At 62.8% G+C, this 21,983-nt stretch overlaps 3 protein-coding genes across 3 annotated transcripts; 1 reads left to right on the forward strand and 2 right to left on the reverse strand.

Annotated features, from left to right (window-relative positions):
• Positions 1-339: 339 nt before the first annotated feature.
• Positions 340-2,360, reverse strand: MED29 (mediator complex subunit 29). Its single transcript, XM_066570744.1, has 4 exons — positions 2,139-2,360; positions 1,715-1,773; positions 1,494-1,578; positions 340-855 (listed from the first exon to the last, which is right to left on the reverse strand). Exons 1-4 carry the CDS (start codon positions 2,358-2,360, stop codon positions 580-582), a joined length of 642 nt encoding a protein of 213 aa, XP_066426841.1. The 3' UTR covers positions 340-579.
• Positions 2,308-10,979, forward strand: PAF1 (PAF1 homolog, Paf1/RNA polymerase II complex component). The gene is made up of 14 exons (XM_066570662.1): positions 2,308-2,488; positions 2,700-2,729; positions 2,862-2,954; positions 3,378-3,499; positions 4,155-4,221; positions 5,140-5,241; positions 5,806-5,911; positions 6,551-6,619; positions 7,276-7,379; positions 8,698-8,814; positions 9,235-9,363; positions 9,864-9,969; positions 10,040-10,127; positions 10,541-10,979. The coding sequence occupies exons 1-14, from the start codon at positions 2,439-2,441 to the stop codon at positions 10,942-10,944; spliced, it is 1,587 nt and encodes a 528-aa protein (XP_066426759.1). The 5' UTR covers positions 2,308-2,438; the 3' UTR covers positions 10,945-10,979.
• Positions 10,980-11,610: 631 nt separating this feature from the next.
• SAMD4B (sterile alpha motif domain containing 4B) lies at positions 11,611-21,681 on the reverse strand. Its single transcript, XM_066570633.1, is given in 13 exon segments — positions 11,611-11,723; positions 12,464-12,547; positions 13,055-13,169; positions 13,813-13,956; positions 13,959-14,016; positions 14,540-14,661; positions 14,739-14,824; positions 15,780-15,999; positions 16,134-16,220; positions 16,337-16,446; positions 16,528-16,806; positions 17,933-18,388; positions 20,462-21,681. Coding segments are annotated over 13 exon segments (1,986 nt in total). The 5' UTR covers positions 20,658-21,681; the 3' UTR covers positions 11,611-11,694.
• Positions 21,682-21,983: the final 302 nt, after the last annotated feature.

The following is a 21,983-nucleotide window of genomic DNA, read 5'->3' on the forward strand; positions in this document are numbered from 1 at the left end:
TTCCCACGCTCCCCTCCCGTGACGACATGCACAGAAAAAGCCGAAGAGTGTCACAAAACTCGCGTTTATTTACCAAAATTCCAACGGTTTACCCAGAAACTCCTCAACCCGGGATTTGGGGTCCCAAAACCCCCAAATTCCCCCAAAACCACCCTAAAACCGCTCAAAAGCACCCCAAATCAGCCCAGCCTCTGCCTCATTCCCCCCTCTCCCACCCTCAGCACCACACTGGGGATGTCCTGGGGGTCTTGGCCCCCCCAGACCCCACCAGGATCCCCCAAATCCCATCAGAGCCCCCCAAAATCAGATCAGACCCCCCTAAACCCTATCAGGCCCCCGCAGATCCCATCAGGGCCCCCCAAATCCCATCAAGACTCCCCCAAATCCCATCAGGGCCCTCCACAATCTGATCAGGACTCCCCAAATCCCATCAAGACCACCCAAAATCCTATGAGGACCCCCTCCCTAAACCTGATTAGGACTCCCCTAAATCAGATCAGGACCACCCCTTAACTCCATCAGGACCCTCCAGACCCCACCAGGACCCCCCAAAATCAGGTCAGGACCCCCCAAACCCCGTCAGGGCCCCCCCGGCGGGGGCAGCCTGCCCGTGATCTTGTTGGTGCCCTCGAGCAGGGCGTTGTGGATGTCCTTGGCGCCGGCGATCTGCGCCTTGATCAGGGGCAGGTACTGCGTGTAGGGCAGGCTCTCGGTGCCCCCCAGGCCCCCCGGGACCCCCGGGACCCCCAGCGACCCCCCCAGGGATCCCCCCTCGGCCTTGGGCGCCGCCGGCACCAGCGCCGGGGCGTGCTTGGCGCTGTCGAAGCTCTGCGCCAGGCACTCGTGGGCCAAACGCTGGGAAAGAGAGAGAAAAAGGGGGTGAAACTGGGGATTTGGGGGTGTTTGTGGGGCTAGAGGGGGTTACAGGGGGGTTGGGGTGGATTTGGGGGGGTTTGGGGGGTTCTTATGGGGGTTACGGGGGGTTTGGGGCCGGGGCGTGCTTGGCGCTGCCGAAGCTCTGCGCCAGGCACTCGTGGGCCAAACGCCAAAACCAGACAGAAATTGGGGTGAAATCGGTGTGAAATGGGAGATTTTGGGGTGTTTATGGGGGATTTGGGGGTGTTTGGGGCGGATTTGGGTGGATTTGGGGCCAGGGCATACTTGGCGCTGCCAAAGCTCTGCGCCAGACACTCGAGGGCCAAATGCTGGGAAAGAGAGATAAAAATGGGAATTTTGGGGTGCTTTGGGCGATTTGGGTGAGCTAGAGGGGGTTTGGGGGGGGTTTATGGGAGTTACAGGGGGTTTTTGGGGTCTCTCACCAGGCAGAGCTGCAGCCTGTCACACAGGGGGTTTTGTGGGATTTTGGGGTTATTTTTGGGGTGATTTTGGGGGTTTCTCACCAGGCAGAGCTGCAGCTGGTCGCACAGGGGGTTTGGGGTGATTTTTAGGGTTATTTTGGGGGGGGTTTTGGAGCTGTTTTTTGGGTTTCTCACCAGGCAGAGCTCCAGCTGGTCGCACAGGGCGTAGAACTCCTCCAGGCTCTTGTCAAAGCGCTGCAGGGCCCCGTCAGTGCTCTTCCTGCGGGAACTGGTCAGACTGGGAGCACTGGGAGGGACTGGGGGGGACTGGGAGGGACTGGGAGGGACTGGGAGGGACTGGGAGGGACTGGGGGGGACTGGGAGGGCACTGGGGGTTACTGGGGGGGGTCACTCACTGCCCGTTGTCGATGCTGGAGTTCTGCACCAGGTTCTGAGCCGCCACCTTCATCAGGGTCTGGGGGACAGGGAGGGTCACGGGGGGATCAGAGGGGTCATGAAGGGGTCAGGGGGTGGAGGCGCGGCCCCCCCAGCGCCCCCAGCCCAGGTGGGGACATCACCGGGAGGGACAATGGGGGGGGGGGGGGACAGGGACGCCCCCGGAGCCGCCGGGTCCCGGCCCGGGGACCCCCAAATTTCCGGGGGACACCCCCAGAAGAGACACGCCCCTTCAGGAAAACCACACCCATTCCCGGCGGCAAACCCCGCCCAATCCAGGCGGCAAACCACACCCATTCCCGGCGGCAAACCCCGCCCATTCCCGGCGGCAAACCCCACCCAATCCCGGCGGCAAGCCCCGCCCCTGCCGCAGGCCCCGCCCACCTGCAGGCTCTCCTTCAGCTGCGGCAGCAGCAGCCGGAAGCGCTGCACGGGATCGAAGTCCTGCGCCTGCGCGGTCGCGGCCTGCGCGGGCAGCGCGGGGCCCTGCGCGGCCCCCGGGGGCGGCCCCGGACCCGCTCCGGGCCCCGCCGCCGCTCCGGGCCCCGCGGGCGCTGAGGGCGGCCCCGGGCCCGGCCCGGCCGGAGGCGGCGGAGGAGCCGCCATGTTCTCCGCCGCTTCCGGCGCGCGGCGGAAGTGACGCCAGCGGGAGGCGCCGCGCAGGACCGGAAGTAGCGGCCCAAGATGGCGCCCACCATCCAGACGCAGGCGCAGCGCGATGAACCGGGCCACCGGTAACGGGGCGTGACGTCACCGCCGTGACGGTGGTGACCGCCGTGACGAGCGGGGGGGGCGCCCTCGGTGGCGGCGGGGTGGGGGTGGGACGGGATTCCCCCGTGACGTCACCCCGCGGTGGTGTGGGGTAAATAACGGGGTGCCCCCTGACGTCACGAAAGCGTTCGGGGATCCCCTGTGACGTCATGACGCGCCCCCCCCTCCCCGCAGGCCGAGCTCGCACCGGACCCTCCCCGAGAGGTGAGCGGGGGGGAGGGAGGGGTCCCGGCCCGGTTTTGGGGTGAATTCGGGCGGTTTTGGGGCCACCCCGCGGTTCGGGGCCCCCTGGGCCGGGTCGGGACCCCCTGAGTCCCCCCCGCACCCCCCCCACAGGTCCGGGGTCGTTTGTCGGGTCAAGTTCTGCAACAGCCTCCCGGACATCCCCTTCGACCCCAAGTTCATCACGTACCCCTTCGACCAGAGCCGGTACGGGCGGGTCTGGGGGGTCCTGGGGGAATTCTGGGGGGGTCTTTGGGGGACCATGAGGGGTTATGGGCGGGTCCTGAGGGGTTCTGGGGCCTTTTGGGGCTCCTGGAGAGGAAATCTGTGGGGTCTGGGGGGGTCCCAGAGGGTTCTGGGGGATCCTGAGGGGTTCCGGGGGGATCTGGGAGTCTTGGGGGGGCGTGGGGGGAATTCCGAGGGTCTCAGGAGGGGTTCTGAGGGATCCCGCGGGTCCCGGTGGGTTTTGGGGCTGATTTTGGGGTGAGTTTTGGAGCCAGTCGTGGTGGGATTTGGGGTTGATTTCAGTGGGATTTGGGGTTGATTTCAGTGGGTTTTGGGGTTGATTTCAGTGGGTTTTGGGGGGGGGTTTGGTTGTTTTTGGGGCTGATTTTGGGGTCCTGTCCCTAGGTTTGTGCAGTACAAGGCCACGTCCCTGGAGAAGCAGCACAAGCACGATCTGCTGACAGAGCCTGACCTGGGGGTCACCATCGACCTCATCAACCCTGACACCTACAGGATAGACCCGGGGGGTAAGGACCCCGAAACGGCCCAAAATCACCCAAAAACTGCCCCAAAAACCGCCCCAAAGTCACCCTAATACTGCCCCAAAAACTGCCCTAAAATCACCCAAAAACTGCCCCAAAAACCGCCCCAAAATCACCCAAAACCTGCTCTCAAAGCTGCCCCAAAACCGCCTTAAAATCACCCAAAAACTACCCCAAAAACCGCCCCAAAATCACCCAAATACTGCCCCAAAAACCGCTCCAAAGTCACCCAAATACTGCTGTCAAAACTGCCCCAAAACTGCCTTAAAATCACCCAAAAACCGCCCCAAAATCACCCAAAAGCTGCCCCAAAACCCCAAGGCTGACCCTAAACGCCGCAGACTGACCCCAATTTGGGGTGATTCCCCCAAACCCCATGGTGTGACCCCAAACCCCACGGTCTGGCCCCATTTTGGGGTGATTCCCCCCAAACCCCATGGTGTGACCCCAAACCCCACGCTCTGGCCCCATTTTGGGGTGATTCCCCCCAAACCCCACGCTCTGGCCCCATTTTGGGGTGATTCCCCCCAAACCCCATGGTGTGACCCCAAACCCCTCGGTCTGGCCCCATTTTGGGGTGATTCCCCCCAAACCCCTCGGTCTGGCCCCATTTTGGGGTGCTTTCCCCCGTTTCCCCCAGTGCTCCTGGACCCCGCGGATGAGAAGCTGCTGGAGGAGGAGATCCAGGCACCCACCAGCTCCAAGAGGTGACCCCAAACCCCAAATGGGCACCCCAAAATCCAAATGGGCCCCCCAAACCCCACATGGGCACCCCAAAACCCAGATGGGCACCCCAAACCCCAAATGGGCCCCCCAAACCTGCCCCAAACCCCAAATGGGCCCCCCAAACCCCACATGGGCACCCCAAACCTGCCCCAAACCCCAAACCCCAAATGGGCCCCCCCAAAACCCACATGGGCACCCCCAACCCCAAATGGGCACCCCAAACCTGCCCCAAACCCCAAATGGGCCCCCCAAACCCCAAATGGGCCCCCCAAACCCCAAATGGGCCCCCCAAACCTGCCCCCAGCCCCACATGGGCACCCCAAACCCCACATGGGCACCCTAAATCCCACATGGGCACCCCAAATCTGCCCCCAGCCCCAAATGGGCACCCCCAAACCCCATGTGCTAATTTTGGTCTGATTTTGGGGTGATTCTGTGCTGATTTTGGGGGTGATTTTGGGGTGATTCTGTGCTGATTCTGTTGTGATTTTGGGGGTGATTTTGGTGTGATTTTGTTGTGATTTTGGGGGTGATTTTGGTGTGATTCTGTTGTGATTTTGGGGGTGATTTTGGTGTGATTTTGTTGTGATTTTGGGGGTGATTCTGTTGTGATTTTGGGGGTGATTTTGGTGGGATTCTGTGCTGATTCTGTTGTGATTTTGGGGTGATTCTGTTGTGATTTTGGGGTGATTTGGGGCCATTCCGGGGCCGTTCCGGGCTGATTCTGTGCTGATTTTGTTGTGATTTTGGGGGTGATTTTGGTGTGATTCTGTTGTGATTTTGGGGGTGATTTTGGTGTGATTCTGTGCTGATTCTGTTGTGATTTTGGGGTGATTTGGGGCCGTTCCGGGGCCGTTCCGGGGCCGTTCGGGCTGACCCCGGCCCGGCGCGCGCCCCAGGTCGCAGCAGCACGCCAAGGTGGTGCCCTGGATGCGCAAGACCGAGTACATCAGCACCGAGTTCAACCGCTACGGGGTCAGCAACGAGAAACCCGAGGTCAAGTCAGTGCCACGGGGGCAGCCGGGGCAAATCGGGGCAATTTCGGGGCAGCCAGGGCAAATCGGGGCAATTTCGGGGCAGCCGGGGCAAATTGGGGCACTTTGGGGCATCTGGGGCAAATCGGGGCACTTTGGGGCATCTGAGGGTTTGGTGGGAATTACGGGGGTTTTTGGGGGTTTTGGGGTGATTTTGGGGATGGATTTTGGAGTAATTTTGGGGATGTTTTCGGGGTGATTTTGGGGAGATTTTTTGGGTAATTTTGGGGATGGATTTTGGGTAATTTTGGGGATGTTTTGGGGGTGATTTTGGGGATGTTTTTGGGTAATTTTGGGGATGTTTTTGGGGTGATTTTGGGGATGTTTTTGGGGTGGTTTTGGGTGATTTTGGGGATGTTTTTGGGTAATTTTGGGGATGTTTTTGGGGTGATTTTGGGGATGTTTTTGGGGTGTTTTTGGGGTAATTTCAGGGATGTTTTTGGGGTGATTTTGGGGTGATTCTGGGGGTGTTTTTGGGATGATTTTGGGGGTATTTTGGGGTGTTTTTGGGTGACTTTGGGCCCCCGGCAGGATCGGAGTCTCGGTGAAGCAGCAGTTCACAGAGGAGGAGATCTACAAGGACAGGGACAGCCAGATCGCCGCCATTGAGAAAACCTTCGAGGACGCCCAGAAACCGGTGGGGATTTGGGGCACTTTGGGGCACTTTGGGGAATTTGGGAGGTTTGGGGCTTCGGGAGGGGCTCAGGGTGGGTTTGGGGGCTGAGTTTGGGAGGTTTGGGGTGGTTTTGGGCGTTGATTTGGTGAGGGGTTGGCCTGGTTTTGGGAGGGTTTTGGGAGGGTTTGGGGTGAGTTTGGGGAGGATTTGGGGGCGATTTTGGGGGTGATTTTGGGGGTGATTTTAGGGATTTTTTGGGGAGGGATTCAGGTGGTTTTGGGGAGGATTTTGGGGAGGATTTTGGGCTTTGGGTGGTTTGGGTGTCGGTTTGGGGAGGGTTTTGGGGTTTTTTGGGGGGGTTTTGGGGGTGATTGTGGGGAGGGTTTTGGGGTTTTTTGGGGAGGGTTTTGGGGTTTTTTGGGGAGGATTTTGGGGTTTTTTGGGGAGGATTTTGGGTTTTTTTGGGGAGGGTTTTGGGGGTGATTTTGGGGAGGGTTTTGGGGTTTTTTGGGGAGGGTTTTGGGGGTGATTTTGGGGAGGGTTTTGGGGTTTTTTGGGGAGGGTTTTGGGGGTGATTGTGGGGAGGCTTTTGGGGTTTTTGGGGAGGGTTTTGGGGGTCCCTGGGCGGTTTTTGGGGCTCACCCCGGCCTCCCCGGGCAGATCACTCAGCACTACAGCAAACCCCGGGTGACGCCCCTGGAGGTGATGCCCGTGTTCCCCGACTTCAAGGTGGGTTTGGGGCCCCCCAGCCCCTTTTCAAACCCCTGAATTCCAAATTCCTCCCCCAAAATCCAATATTCCCCCCCAAAATCCAATATTCCCCCCCAAAATCCAATTTTACCCCTCCCAAAATCCAATTTCCCCTCCCCAAATCCCCATTTTCCTTGCCTCATTTTTTTCCCCACTTCCCTCTTCCCTCCCCAACCCCCCATTTTTCCTGTTTTTTCCTCATTTTCCCCATTTTTTCTGGTTTTACCCCATATTTCCCACTTTCCCCCTTTTTCGCCTTTTTTTCTTGGTTTTTCCCCCATTTTCCTTGTTTGTTTTTTTTTTTGTTTTTTTTTGTTTTGTTTCCCCCCATTTTCCCCTTTTTTTTCTGGTTTCCCCCCATTTTTCCCCATTTTCCCCATTTTTTTCTGGTTTCCCCCCATTTTTCCTGATTTTTCCCCATTTTCCCTCATTTTCCCTCATTTCCTCCAGTTTTGCCCCGTTTTTCCTTGTTTCTTCCCCATTTTTTTCCATTTTCCCCCCATTTTCCCCATTTTCCTTCATTTTTTCTGTTTTTTTCCCCATTTCCCCCGTTTTTCCCATTTTCCCCCATTTTTTTTCCTGTTTTTTTCCCCATTTTTCCTGTTTTTTCCCATTTTCCCCGTTTTTCTCCCCAGATGTGGATCAACCCCTGTGCCCAAGTGATTTTCGACTCCGACCCGGCCCCCAAGGACACCTCAGGGGCAGCGGCGCTGGAGATGATGTCCCAGGCCATGATCAGGTCCCAAAATCCCCCAAATTCACCCCAAAAATCCACCCAAAATCACTCAAAATCTGGAGATGATGTCCCAGGCCATGATCAGGTCCCAAAATCCCCCAAATTCACCCCAAAATCACCCAAAATCACTCAAAATCTGGAGATGATGTCCCAGGCCATGATCAGGTCCCAAAATCCCCCAAATTCACCCCAAAAATCCACCCAAAATCACTCAAAATCTGGAGATGATGTCCCAGGCCATGATCAGGTCCCAAAATCCCCCAAATTCACCCCAAAATCCACCCAAAATCTGGAGATGATGTCCCAGGCCATGATCAGGTCCCAAAATCCCCCAAATTCACCCCAAAAATCCACCCAAAATCACTCAAAATCTGAGATGGTGTCCCAGGCCATGATCAGGTCCAGAATACCCCAGTCTGGGCTGATTTTGGGCTGATTTTGGGGTGGTTTTTTTGGTGGTTTTTGGGCTGATTTTGGGGTGGTTTTGGGCTGATTTTAGGGCTGATTTTGGGGTGGTTTTGGGCTGATTTTAGGGCTGATTTTGGGTGGTTTTTGGGTGGTTTTTTGGGTGGTTTTTGGGGTGTTTTTGGGCTGATTTTGGGGGGTGATCTTTGGGTGATTCTGTGCTGATTTTGTGCTGTTCCTGGGGTGTTTTTGTGCCGATTTTGGGCTGATTTTGGGGATGTTTTTTGGCTGATTCTGAGCTGGTTTGGGAGTGGTTTTGGGGCTGGTTTTGGGGTAATTTTGTGCTGATTCTCTGCTGTTTTTGGGGAGTGATTTTTGGGTGATGTCGATGTGATTTTGTGGGTGACTCTGCCCTGATCTGGGCGGATTTTGGGGTGTTTCTTGAGGTAATTTTGAGCTGATTTTGTGCTGATTCTGGGGCGTTTTTTGAGGTAATTTTGTCCTGATTCTGTGCTGATTCTGGGGAGTTTTTGGGGTGATTTTGGGGTGATTTGTGCCCCCCGGTGCAGGGGGATGATGGGCGAGGAGGGGGAACCAGTTCATGGCTTTGCTGTGATTTTGTGGGTGATTCTCTGCTGGATCTGGGCCGATTTTGGGGCTGATTTTGGGGTGGTTTTGGGGTGATTTTGGGGGTGATTTTGGGGTGATTTTGGGCTGATTTTGGGGTGTTTTTGGGGTGATTTTAGGGCTGATTTTGGGGCTGATTTTGTGGATGATTTTGGGGTGATTTTGAGGCTGATTTTTTGGATGATTCTGGGGTGTTTTTGGGGTGATTTTGAGCTGATTTTTGGGCTGATTTTTGGGTGTTTTTGGGGTGGCTCTGAGCTGATTTTGTGCTGGTTTTGCCCCCTCCCAGGGGCATGATGGATGAGGAGGGGAACCAGTTCGTGGCCTATTTCCTGCCCGTGGAGGAGACGCTGAGGAAGCGCAAGCGGGACCAGGAGGAGGACGTGGACTACGCCCCCGAGGACGTGTAGGGCGCCCCAAAAACCGGGCAGGGGTCCCCAAAACTGGGCAGGGGTCCCCTGGGGGGGGGTGGGGTCCCCAGAACTTAAAGGAAATCATAGAAAAATATTGGGGGGGGTTTGAGGCTCCGTTGGGGTTCCGGGGATTCCTGGGAAATGAAAAATGGGCAGAGAGCCCCGGGGGAAATTGGGGAGGAATTGGGGTTTTGGGGGGGCCTTTGGGACTGGGGAGGGGCCTTTGGGATTTGGGGGTCCCCTTGGGGGGGTTTGGGGGCAGTTTTGGGGTCCCAAATCCCTGCACAGGACGAACCCAGAGCTCCGGGGGGTTTTGGGGCAGAACCCTGGGATTTGGGGGATTTTGGGGGATTTTGGGGGGTTTCATTTTCGGGGAGTCGCAGGGCCCCTCCCCGAGCCCCCCGTCCCCCCAGGTACGACTACAAGATCGCCCGGGAGTACAACTGGAACGTGAAGAACAAGGCCAGCAAGGGCTACGAGGAGAATTATTTCTTCATCTTCCGCGAGGGCGACGGCGTCTACTACAACGAGCTGGAGACACGGTGGGACTGGGGGGACTGGGATAAACTGGGATAAACTGGGATAAAATGGGACTGGGATAAACTGGGATAAACTGGGGGGAACTGGGATAAACTGGGATAAACTGGGATAAACTGGGGGGAACTGGGATAAACTGGGATAAACTGGGATAAACTGGGACTGGGAGGGACTGGGGGGAACTGGGGGGAACTGGGATAAACTGGGACTGGGAGGGACTGGGATAAACTGGGGGGAACTGGGAGGGGATTGGGATAAACTGGGAGAGGATTGGGATAAACTGGGATAAATTGGGACTGGGGGGACTGGGAGGGACTGGGATAAACTGGGACTGGGGGGACTGGGAGGGAACTGGGATAAACTGGGATAAACTGGGAGGGACTGGGGGGAATTGGGGGGGACCTGGGGCACTGGTTGGGGGTTCAGAGGGGTCTCGGGTTATCCTGGGGGTTCGGGGGTGTCCCCGGGGATTTGGGGGCGCCCCCTGACCCCCCCGTGCCCCCAGGGTGCGGCTGAGCAAGCGCCGGGCGCGCGCCGGGGTCCAGTCGGGCACCAACGCGGTGCTGGTGGTGAAGCACCGGGACATGAACGAGAAGGAGCTCGAGGCACAGGTGGGGGTCGGGGATTTGGGGAGGGGTCCCGACCCCCCCGGGACCCCCCTGAGCCCCCCTGCCCCCACAGGAGGCCCGGCGGGCGCAGCTGGAGAACCACGAGCCCGAGGAGGAGGAGGAGGAGGAGATGGAGGCCGAGAAGGAAACGCCAGGATCGGGTTCGGGCCCCAGATCCCCCTCCCCAAATTCCCCCTTTTCCACCCAAAATCCCCCTCCCCAAATTCCCCTCCTTAAACCCCCCTCCCAAAATCCCCCTCGTCCCCAAATCCACCCGTTTCCTACCCAAAATCCCCCTCCCCAAATCCCTCTCTCCAAACCCCCCCCTTTTCTACCCAAATCCCCCTCCTCAAATCCCCAAATTCCCCTCCCCAAATTCCCCATTTCCCACCCAAATTCCCCTCTCCAAACCCCCCCCCTTTCCCACCCAAATCCCCCATCCCAAATCCTCCTTGTCCCCAAATCTCCCCATTTCCCACCCCAAGCCCCCTCCCCAAGCCCCCAGCCCCAATTCCCCCCTGGTTTTGGGGGGGGGTCTCAGCTCACTGAGGACCCCCCCCCCCCCCCCGGGCAGACGAGGAGCGGGACAAGGGCAGCGAGAGCGAGGAGGAGGAGGAGGAGGCCGAAGGCTCGGGCTCGGGCTCGGAGCGCGGGGGCGGCTCCGCCCGCAGCGAGGATGAGGAGGAGGAGGAGGAGGCCGAAGGCGCCCGGGGGGGCCGCCGGGGGGGCAGCGACGCCGCTCGCGCCGCCCGGGACCAGGAGGAGATTTTCGGCAGCGACAACGACGAGGAGGAAGAGGAGGAGGAGGAGGAAGAGGAGGAGGAGGAGGAGGAGGAGGAAGGCAGCGAGGCGGGGGGGGCGGCGCCCCGCAGCCCCCAGGTCAGCGGCAGCGAGGAGGAGGAGGAGGAGGAGGAGGAAGAGGAGGAGGAGGAGGAGGAGGAAAGCGCCAGCGAAGGCTCCGAGTCCTCCAGCGAGTGAGGAGGGGGTGACACCCCCCCACCCCCAAAATCCCCCCCCACCCCCAAAATGTCCCCGGCCCCGCTGGGGCAAAGAAGCAGCGGCTCGGGGCGGTTTTTGTGTTTAATAAGGTCAATGGTTACCAGCCATATCATAACAAAAGGATTCATAATAAAATGTATCTAAAATAACGATTTTTTGTCTCTATTTTGGGGCCGCGGCGCTACAAAGGGGGAGGGGGGTGGGGGAGGGGCGGTACCGAGGGGGGGCCCCGGGGTGCCCCCACCCCGGCGTGGGGGGAGGGGCGGTGTTGTACCTAAATTTGGGGTGGGGGTCGTGTCCCTCCCCCCCCCCCCCCCCCCGCTCCCCTCGGAGGGGCCAGGACAGAAATAATTAATTAATAATAATATAATAACAATAAAGAGCCAAAAAAACCCCAAAAAACAAAACAAAACAAAAAAAAAAACCAAAAAAAGAAAAGAAAAAAAACCCCAAAAACGAAAAAAGAGGAAATAAAATCCGCAAATCCCCCAAATCCTGGGATTTTTAAAAACGGAGGAAACGCGACCCCCCCCCCACGCGACTCCCCCCCCAAAAAAAGCCCCCCCTGTAGTGTCACGGCCCCTCCCCCCCCTCACCGAGGACCCCCCCCCAAAACCCCCCGGGGGCGGTGGGGGCTGCCCCTCCCCCCCCCCGGTGTTTTGGGGGGTTTTGGGGGGCGGGGGGGGTTCGGGAGGTGCCCCCCGGTTCCGGGAGGGGGCGGCGGCGCCATCAGATGGTGGAGGTTTTGTCGGTGCCGTCTGGGGGCGGGGAAAAGGGGGCGTCAGGGGCTCCTCAAACCCCCCCAGGGGTCCCCCCCAGTGTCCCCAAGTGTCCCCACCATGTCCCCAAATGCCCCCCCTGGCCTCTGTGTCCCCCTCAGTGTCCCCGTCTCCCTCATGTCACCCCCATCTCCCCCAGTGACCCCCCCTGTGTCTCCCCCAATGTCCCCAATGTCCCCCCGTGACCCCCCCCGTGTCCCCCCCAGTGTCCCCAATCCCCCCCATGTGCCCCTGTGTCCCCCCCAATGTCCCCAATGGCCCCCATACCTCCCAGTGTCCCCCCCTGTGTCCCCCCCAGTGTCCCCGGTGTCCCCCCTTACCCCCCAATCCCCCCCATGTCCCCAAATGTCCCCCCTGTGCCCCAGTGTCCCTCCCAGTGACCCCCCCTGTGTCCCCCTCAGGGTCCCCAATGTCCCCCCAATGTCCCCAATCCCCCCCCCATGTCCCCCATGTCCCCTCAATGTCTCCCATGTCCCCCCCAGTGTCCCCCCCAGTGTCCCCCATGTCCCCAATGTCCCCGATGTCCCCCCAGTGTCCCCCATGTCCCCCATGTCCCCCCAATGTCCCCGATGTCCCCCCAGTGTCCCCCATGTCCCCGATGTCCCCTCAATGTCCCCCCAGTGTCCCCCATGTCCCCAATGTCCCCGATGTCCCCCCAGTGTCCCCCATGTCCCCAATGTCCCCGATGTCCCCCCAGTGTCCCCGATGTCCCCCCGTACCGCCCAGGGCGTGCTCGGTCATGCTCAGACACAGCGACTCCAGCGTGGGGTTGATCTCCAGGTCAGTCCCGGGGGGGGGACACTCTGGGGGGGGGGGGACAAAAAAAATAAATCCCCCACCCCAAAATCCCCCCGGGCCCCCTGAGCCCCCCCAGCCCCTGCATTTTGGGGGCTCTCTCCCCATTTTGGGGGCTCTCTCCCCATTTTGGGGGCTCTCTCCTCATTTTCATGTCCTGTCCCCATTTTTGGGTTCCCCCCCCATTTTCAGCCCCCCCCTCCCCATTTTTTGGAGTTCCCCCCCCCATTTTCGGGTGTCCCCCCATTTTTTGGGGCTCCCCCCATTTCTGGGTGTCTCCCCACCCCGTTTTTGACCCCCCAAACCCCATTTTCAGCCCCCGTACCCTGGGGGAAGGCGAGCAGGGCCGAGCTGTGCACGGGCAGCGAGTGCGTTCTCTGCACCGACCCTGCCCCGTTTTTTGGGGTTCCCCGCCCCATTTTCGGGTGTCCCCCCATTTTTGAGGGTTCCCCGCATTTCTGGGTGTCCCCCCACCCCGTTTTTGGCCCCCCAAACCCCGTTTTTGGCCCCCGTACCCTGGGGGAAGGCGAGCAGGGCCGAGCTGTGCACGGGCAGCGAGTGCGTTCTCTGCACGGCCCCGCGGCTCCCGGGGGACCCCCCCGCGCCCCCCCCGGCCCCGAACCAGAGGCTCTGGGGGGGAAACGGGGGGGTCACGGGGGGGTCACGGGGGGGGGGGCACCCCCAGCCCGGGGGGAGCCCCCCCAAAAGGTCCTGAGGGGGAGGGGAGACCCCCAGCCCAAAGCGGAACAAAACCAAGCGGGGACGGGCGGGTGTGCCCCCCCCCACCGGTATAACAACAAAATCCCCCCAAAATCCACACCCAAATCCTCCCCAACATCCCCCCAAACCTTCCCCAAAATTCTCCCCAAAACCCCCCCAAATCAACCCCAAAATCCTCCCCAAAATCCCCCCCAAAATCCCCCATCAAACCTCCCCAAAAGCCCCATTTCCCCCCCAAACCCCCAATTTCCCCCCGTTCCCCCCCAAATTCCCCATTTCCCCCCGAGACCCCCCCAAATCCCCCATTTCCTGCCCCCCAGGCCCCCCCAAATTCCCCATTTCCCCCCCAAATTCCCCATTCCCCCCCCATTTCCCCCCCCATTTCCTGCCCCCCATTCCCCCCCCATTTCCCCCCCAGACCCACCATTCCCCCCCCATTTCCCCCCCAGACCCACCATTTCCCCTCCATTTCCCCCCCAGACCCCCCATTCCCCCCCCATTTCCCCCCCAGACCCCCCATTCCCCCCCCATTTCCCCCCCCCCCCAGACCCACCTGCCGTCCCTGCGTGCCCAGGGCGGGGGGCGCTCCCAGGGGGGGGGGTCTGGGGGCCGGGGCCCCCCCGGGGGGTCCCAGCAGCCCCAGACGGGCGGGGGGCGGGGGCAGGGCCCGGGGGGGCAGCGCAAAGGGGCGGCCCCCCCCCGCCGCCCCCCCCCCACAGAGCCAGCTATGGGGAGAGAGTTGGAGCCAAAGGCCCAGCTGGAAAGGGGGGGCAAAATGGGGGGGTCAGGGGGGCTGGGACCCTCCAAAATCACCCAAAAAAACCCCAAACCCCCCGCCCCAAAATCACCCAAAAAACCCCCAAAATACTCCCCGAAAAAACCCCCCCAAAAAGGGAACAGCCCCCCCCCCCCACAGAGCCAGCAATGGAGCCAAAGGCCCAGCTGGAAAAGGGGGGCAAAATGGGGGGGTCAGGGGGGCTGGGACCCCCCAAAATCCCCCCAGAAACCCCCCTAAAAAACCCCCCCCCAAACAGGGAACAGCTCCCTCCCAAAACTGGAGAGAAAGGGAAAATTGGGGAAGGGGGGGGGGGGAGACCCCTTTGACCCCCCCCTCAAATTGGGAAATGGGGGGGGGACGACCCCTTGGCCCCCCCAAAATTGGGGCTGGGGGGGGCAGAATCGATCGTTTGAGGGGGGGCCCAAGCAGGCCCCAAAGCCCACCCGGGTCAGCAGCGGAGGCTGGGATGGAAATGGGGATTTGGGGGGGGGGTCCCGGGTACCTTTTGGGGGGCCGGTATCCGGGGGGGCCGTCCAGGGGCCCCTTCTTGGGGAAGGCTCGGAGCAGCTTCAGCACCTGCTGCTTCCAGGACTGGAGCCGCTTCTTCTGCGTCTCTGTGAACGCCTGGGGGGGCCCGGGGGGTCAGGGGGGTCTGGGGGGGGCGCAGCGACCCCCGGGACCCCCCCCCAGCCCCAGGGTACCTCGTGGCTCAGGCACTTCTCGAGCAGCTGGAGGTAACTGGAGATGTTCTCCTCGTCGGGGCGCGACACCAGGAGCTGCGTGCACACTGAGGGGGGGTCAGGGAAACACCCCAAAAACCCCGAAATCCACCCAAAATCCACCCAAAATCCACCCAAAATCCACCCCAAAAACCCCGTGACACCAGGAGCTGCGTGCACACTGAGGGGGGGTCAGGGAGACCCTCAAAAACCCTGAAAATCCACCCAAAATCCACCCCAAAAAACCCCCAAAACGGCAGGAGATGGGTGCACACTGAGGGGGGGTCAGGAAACACCCCAAAATCCACCCAAAAACCCCCAAAATCCACCCCAAAAACCCCGTGACACCAGGAGCTGCGTGCACACTGAGGGGGGGTCAGGAAAACATCCCAAAAACCCTGAAAATCCACCCAAAATTCACCCCAAAAACCCTGCGACACCAGGAGCTGCGTGCACACTGAGGGGGGGTCAGGAAAACATCCCAAAAACCCTGAAAATCCACCCAAAATTCACCCCAAAAACCCTGCGACACCAGGAGCTGCATGCACACTGAGGGGGGGTCAGGGAAACACCCCAAAAACCCCAAAATCCACCCAAAAACCCCCAAAATCCACCCCAAAAACCTCGTGACACCAGGAGCTGCGTGCACACTGAGGGGGGGTCAGCAAAGAGCCCAAATTCCCCCAAAACCCCCCCAAAAACCCCCAAATCCCCTCCCAGACCCCTCCCCAATTCCTGAGCCCCCCAGACCCCTCCCCAAGCCCTGAGCCCCCCGGGGGGGGTTCAGGGGGTCCCCAGCCCCCCAGGAGCAGCCCCCAGACTCACCCTTGCCCATGACACGCGTGAACTGCCCCGGGATGTCCCCGTGGGGACAGACCCCTCCCCAATGCCCCCAGACCCCTCCCCAGGGTCCCCCAGACTCACCCTTGCCCATGACACGCGTGAACTGCCCCGGGATGTCCCCGTGGGGACAGACCCCTCCCCAATGCCCCCAGACCCCTCCCCAGGGTCCCCCAGACTCACCCTTGCCCATGACACGCGTGAACTGCCCCGGGATGTCCCCGTCGGGCACGGCGGCCCCGGGGGGCTCGGCCTCGGCCGGGGCGGGGGGGTTGGGGGGCTCGGGGGGGGCCCCATCGGGGGGTCCCGGGGGCGGGGGGGGCCGGAAGGCCTTGATGGGGGTCCCCAACATCTGCTGGAGCTCCTGCAGCGCCGTCCACAGGTTCCCCCCCTCCAGGATGTCCTGGGGGGACACACACGGGGGGACATCGGGACATGGGGGGGTGACAGCAGGGACACCCCGGGAACGCTGGGGGCACCGGGGACCCCCAGAGCAGCCTCGTGCCCCCTCCCAGTCCCTCCCAGTTTCCCCAGTACCTTCTCCAGTGCCCTGAGCACGCTCTGTCTCTCCCGCAGCTTTTGGATGCTCAGGGCGATTTTGTGCCGGGCGCCCTTGGTGACGTTCTGGGGGACACAGGGGGGGTCACAGCCCTTTTGGGGGGTGTCACCTCCTTTTGGGGATGCCCCAGCGTCCCCTCCCAGTGCCCCCCAGCCCCTCCCAGTACAAACCAGCCCCTCACCTGCGACTCCAGGTGATGCTCCGTCAGCGTCATCATCTCCTCGTAGCTCATCTGCGCGAACAGCGCCGCGTACTTGTGCAGCCTCAGGCTCTTCAGCCACGAGGGGACATCTGGGGAGGGGACAGGGCCACGCCAGGGGGGTGACAGCCGCCCTCAGACCCGCCCGGAGCCCCCCGGAGCCCCCCACCCACCCTTCATGCCGCTGCCGTCCTCCTGGAAGGAGTTGCGCTCCTCGGTGTGCTCGCTGCCCGACGAGGCCACGCTGCTCTGGGGGGACAGCGGCGCGTGCTCCCCGAAGCCCTGGGGGGCCAGGGGCGCCCCTCGGGGCTGGGGGGGCCCCGCGGGGCTGGGGGGCTCCTCGGGACCCCCCCCAGAACCGGCCCAGTCACCGCCAGGGCCGGGCTGGGGCGTGCCGGGCACCAGGGCCAGCGAGCGCTTCAGGGGGCTGGGGTGCAGCTGGCACGGCAGGGCTGGGGGAAACGGGGGGAAAAACGGTGAATGCAGACCCCTGCCCAGCCCCCAGACCCCTGCCCAGCCCCTCGGACCCCTGCCCAGCACCACGGACCCCTGCCCAGCCCCCAGACCCCTGCCCAGGCCCCAGACCCCTGCCCAGCACCACGGACCCCTCCCAAGCCCCCAGACCCCTGCCCAGGCCCCCAGACCCCTGCCCAGCCCCTAGACCCCTCCCCAGGCCCCCAAAGCCCTGCCCAGCCCCCAGACCCCTGCCCAGCACCACGGACCCCTGCCCAGCCCCCAGAGCCCTGCCCAGCCCCCAGACCCCTGCCCAGGCCCCCAAAGCCCTGCCCAGCACCACGGACCCCTCCCCAAGCCCCCAGACCCCTGCCCAGCCCCTCGGACCCCTCGGTTTTCCCCATTCTCCCAGTTTCTCCTATTTCCTCTCCCTTTTCCCCTGTTCTCACGCTTTCTCTTCCTATTCCCTGTGTTTTACCATGTTTCCCACATTTTTCCCAATTCTCCCAGTTTCTTTTCCCGTTTTTCCCCCTTTTCCCCCCATTCCCCCTCCCAGTTTTTCCCCAATTTCTGCCCCATTTCCCCCCCTGTTACCTCCTCCCCCCTGGAAGGCGGGGTGTCCTTTTCCCCCATTTTTCCCCCATTTTCCCCATTTTCTCCCCTATTCCCCCCGTTACCTCCTCCCCCCTGGAAGGCGGAGTGTCCTTTTCCCCCATTTTTCCCCCATTTTTCCCCCATTTTTGCCCCATTTCCCCCCGTTACCTCCTCCCTCCTGGAAGGCGGGGTGTCCTTTTCCCCCATTTTCCCCCATTTTTCCCCATTTTCTCCCCTATTCCCCCCGTTACCTCCTCCCCCCTGGAAGGTGGGGTGTCCTTTTCCCCCATTTTTCCCCCATTTTCCCCCGTTTTTCCCCAATTTCTGCCCCATTTCCCCCGTTACCTCCTCCCCCCTGGAAGGCGGGGTGTCCTTTTCCCCCATTTTTCCCCCATTTTCCCCCATTTTCCCCAATTTCTGCCCCATTTCCCCCGTTACCTCCTCCCCCCTGGAAGGCGGGGTGTCCTTTTCCCCCATTTTTCCCCCATTTTCCCCCATTTTCCCCAATTTCTGCCCCATTTCCCCCGTTACCTCCTCCCCCCTGGAAGGCGGGGTGTCCGTTCTCCCGCGGCGCCGTCCCCGTCCCCGTCCCCGTCCCGGTCCCGTGCTGCTGCTGCTGCTGCTGCTGCTCGGGCCAGCCGCCTCCTCCCCCGGCCTCGGGGGGCTCGGGGGGCCACTCGTGGGCCGGGGGCCGGCGCTGGGCAGGGGGCCCGGGCGGCGCCAGGCGCTCCTCCAGGTGCCCCAGCCACAGGGCGAGCGCGCTGCGGTCGTCGGCCGTGGTGGCGGGGTGGATCAGGGCGTACGAGAGCAGCTGCCGCGACTCCTCCACGCAGCGATTGCTCTCGATGGCGTCGGCCAGCACCTTCTGCAGCCTCTTCATGTACTCGGCCTTGGCCGCCGCGTTGCCGGGCTGCAGCAGGGGCAGGTGGGCCAGGAGCAGGGCAACCGCGGCCTCGGCGGGCTCCTGGGGCCACTGCGAGATGGCAGCTGGGGACAGACGGACGGACGGGGTCAGCGGGGACAGACAGGGTCAGCAGGGACAGACAGGGTCAGCGGGGACAGACAGGGGCCAGCAGGGACAGACAGGGGCCAGCAGGGACAGACAGGGACAGACAGGGCCAGCAGGGACAGACGGACAGACGGGGTCAGCGGGGACAGACGGGGTCAGCAGGGACAGACAGGGGCCAGCAGGGTCAGCAGGGACAGACAGGGACAGACAGGGCCAGCAGGGACAGACGGACAGACAGGGTCAGCAGGGACAGAGGGACAGACAGGGTCAGCAGGGACAGACGAGGTCAGCAGGGACAGACAGGGACAGACAGGGCCAGCAGGGACAGACGGACAGACAGGGTCAGCAGGGACAGAGGGACAGACAGGGTCAGCAGGGACAGACAGGGTCAGCAGGGACAGACAGGGACAGACAGGGCCAGCAGGGACAGACGGACAGACAGGGTCAGCAGGGACAGACAGGGGCCAGCAGGGACAGACGGGGTCAGCAGGGACAGAGGGACAGACAGGGGCCAGCAGGGACAGACAGGGTCAGCAGGGACAGACAGGGTCAGCAGGGACAGACAGGGGCCAGCAGGGACAGACAGGGGCCAGCAGGGACAGACAGGGTCAGCAGGGACAGACAGGGACAGACAGGGGCCAGCAGGGACAGACAGGGACAGACAGGGTCAGCAGGGACAGAGGGACAGACAGGGCCAGCAGGGACAGACAGGGTCAGCAGGGACAGACAGGGGCCAGCAGGGACAGACAGGGGCCAGCAGGGACAGAGGGACAGACAGGGTCAGCAGGGACAGACAGGGGCCAGCAGGGACACACGGACAGACAGGGCCAGCAGGGACAGACGGACAGACAGGGGCCAGCAGGGACAGACAGGGGCCAGCAGGGACAGAGGGACAGACAGGGGCCAGCAGGGACAGACGGACAGACAGGGTCAGCAGGGACAGACAGGGGCCAGCAGTGACAGACGGACAGACAGGGTCAGCAGGGACAGACAGGGGCCAGCAGGGACAGACGGACAGACAGGGTCAGCGGGGACAGACAGGGGTCAGCAATGACACTCAGGGTCAGCAGGGACAGACAGGGGCCAGCAGGGACAGACGGACAGACAGGGGCCAGCAGGGACAGACAGGGGGCACACAGGGCCAGCAGGGACACCGGGAGATGGCAGCTGGGGACAGACAGACAGACAGGGTCAGCAGGGACAGACAGGGTCAGCGGGGACACACGGGGGTCAGCAATGACACTCAGGGTCAGCAGGGACAGACAGGGCCAGCAGGGACAGACAGGGCCAGCAGGGACACCGGGAGATGGCAGCTGGGGACAGGGGACACAGGGACAGAAGCTGGGAACCCCTGAGGGCCCCCATGACACCCCTGGGCACACACAAGGAGCCCCGGAGACCCCCGTAACCCCCCAGGACTCCCATAACCCCCCTGTAACCCCTCAGGACCCCCCTAACCCCCCTGTAACCATCTCAACCCCCCTGTAACCCCCCCTAACCCCCCTGTAACCCCCCAGGACCCCCATAACCCCCCTGTAACCCCTCCAGGACCCCCATAACCCCCCTGTAACCATCTCAACCCCCCTGTAACCCCCCATAACCCCCCTGTAACCCCCCAGGACCCCCATAACCCCCCTGTAACCATCTCAACCCCCCTGTAACCCCCCCTAACCCCCCTGTAACCCCCCAGGACCCCCATAACCCCCCCGTAACCCCTCCCCAGCCGCTCACCGGCGCTGTTGGCCTCGGCCTCGAGCAGGTGGATGTCGGGGCAGTGTAACTCCCTGTAACCCCTCCCAGTCCCCTCCAGGACCCCCATAACCCCCCTGTAACCCCCAGGACCCCCATAACCCCCCTGTAACCCCCCCGTAACCCCTCTCCAGCCGCTCACCGGCGCTGTTGGCCTCGGCCTCGAGCAGGTGGATGTCGGGGCAGTGTAACTCCCTGTAACCCTTCCCAGTCCCCTCCAGGACCCCCATAACCCCCCTGTAACCCCCAGGACCCCCATAACCCCCCTGTAACCCCCCCGTAACCCCTCCCCAGCCGCTCACCGGCGCTGTTGGCCTCGGCCTCGAGCAGGTGGATGTCGGGGCAGTCGGCCAGCGAGTGCTCGAGGCACAGCTGCAGGAAGCGCGCCTGCGTGCGCGTCACGCGCTTCAGCAGCGCCAGCAGCGCCACCGTCTGCTCGCACTCGCTCCAGCCGCGGAACCAGCCCGCCACGATGCCCACCTGCTCCCGGAACATCATGGCTGGGGCCGGGGGCTGCCCTGGGGGCTCCCGGGCGCGGGGGGGACGGGCCCGACCTGCCCCCCCCTCCTCAGGTGGCGGGGGGGCCCCCCCGGGCCGGGCAGCGCATGGGGGGGTGAGGGCAGGGGGTGCCGAGGGGCCCCCCCGGGGCTGGAGCGAGGGTCCGGAGGGTCCTGTGGGGAGAGAGAGAGACACGGAGGGGAGGGGGTCAGGGCTGAAACGGGACCCCTGAGTCAGCAGAGCCCCCCCAGGAGCTGGGAGCGAGGGTCCGGAGGGTCCTGTGGGGAGAGAGAGGGGAGGGGGTCGGATTCACACAGAGACCCCTGAGTCAGGAGAGACCGCCCCCCCCCCGGGAACAGAGACCACCCCCCAGGCCGGGCAGCGCATGGGGGGTGAGGGCAGGGGGTGCCGAGGGGGCTGGGAGCGAGGAGGGTCCGGAGGGAGAGGGAGGGAGACAGAGGGGAGGGGGTTAGATCCACACAGGGACCCCCTGGATATTCCCCACATGAATGGGGGAACAGGGACCACCCCCGGCGCTGGGAGCGGGGGTCCGGAGGGTCCTGTGGGGAGACAGAGAGAGGGGGGCAGGCAGGTCTAAAAGGGGACCCCCGAGTGGGGAGAGATCCCCCAGGAATAGGGGAACAGAGACCACCCCCCACGGGGGGATTGGGGACCCCGAAGAGGCACCAGGGACCCCCAAAATGAACTAAGGCCCCCTAAAAGGCACCAGGGACCCCCAAAAGGCACCAGGGACTCCTAAAATGAACTAGAGACCCCCCAAACGGTACCAGGGCCCACACCCAGAGCGGACCAGGGACGCTGACGGAGACAGAGACCACTGACGGTGACCGGGAACCCCAGAAGAGACCGGGACCCCTCACGGTCACAGAGACCCCTGACAGAGACCGGCACCCCTCACGGGCACAGGGATCCCTCCCGGTTACCGGGACCCCTCACGGGCACCGGGACCCCTCACGGTTACCGGGGGTGCTCCCACACGAACCAGCCCCCCCTTCCCAGCCACAGCGATCTCCCCGTTACAGCCGCCCAACAGTGACCCCCCGGTGTCCCCTCACGGGGCCGCAGCCCCTCCGCCCGCCCCGCTCTCCCCTCAGCGCGGCGGGCGCGGGGGGCGCAGGCCCGGCGGGGCCGGGGCCGGGCGCGGGCGCTGCGGCCGGGCCGGGGAGGGCTCGGGGAGGCCCGGGGAGCCCGCGGGGGTCGCGGAGACTCCGCTCGGGCCCGGCGGCCCCCGGGGGTCGCGGCCACCCCTCACTCACCGCCGCCGCCGCCGCCGCGCAACGTCAGCGCGCACCGCACGCACGCCTG

The sequence above is a fragment of the Molothrus aeneus genome, unplaced genomic scaffold (genome assembly GCF_037042795.1).
Source record: "Molothrus aeneus isolate 106 unplaced genomic scaffold, BPBGC_Maene_1.0 scaffold_30, whole genome shotgun sequence".
Taxonomy (NCBI): Eukaryota; Metazoa; Chordata; class Aves; order Passeriformes; family Icteridae; genus Molothrus; species Molothrus aeneus.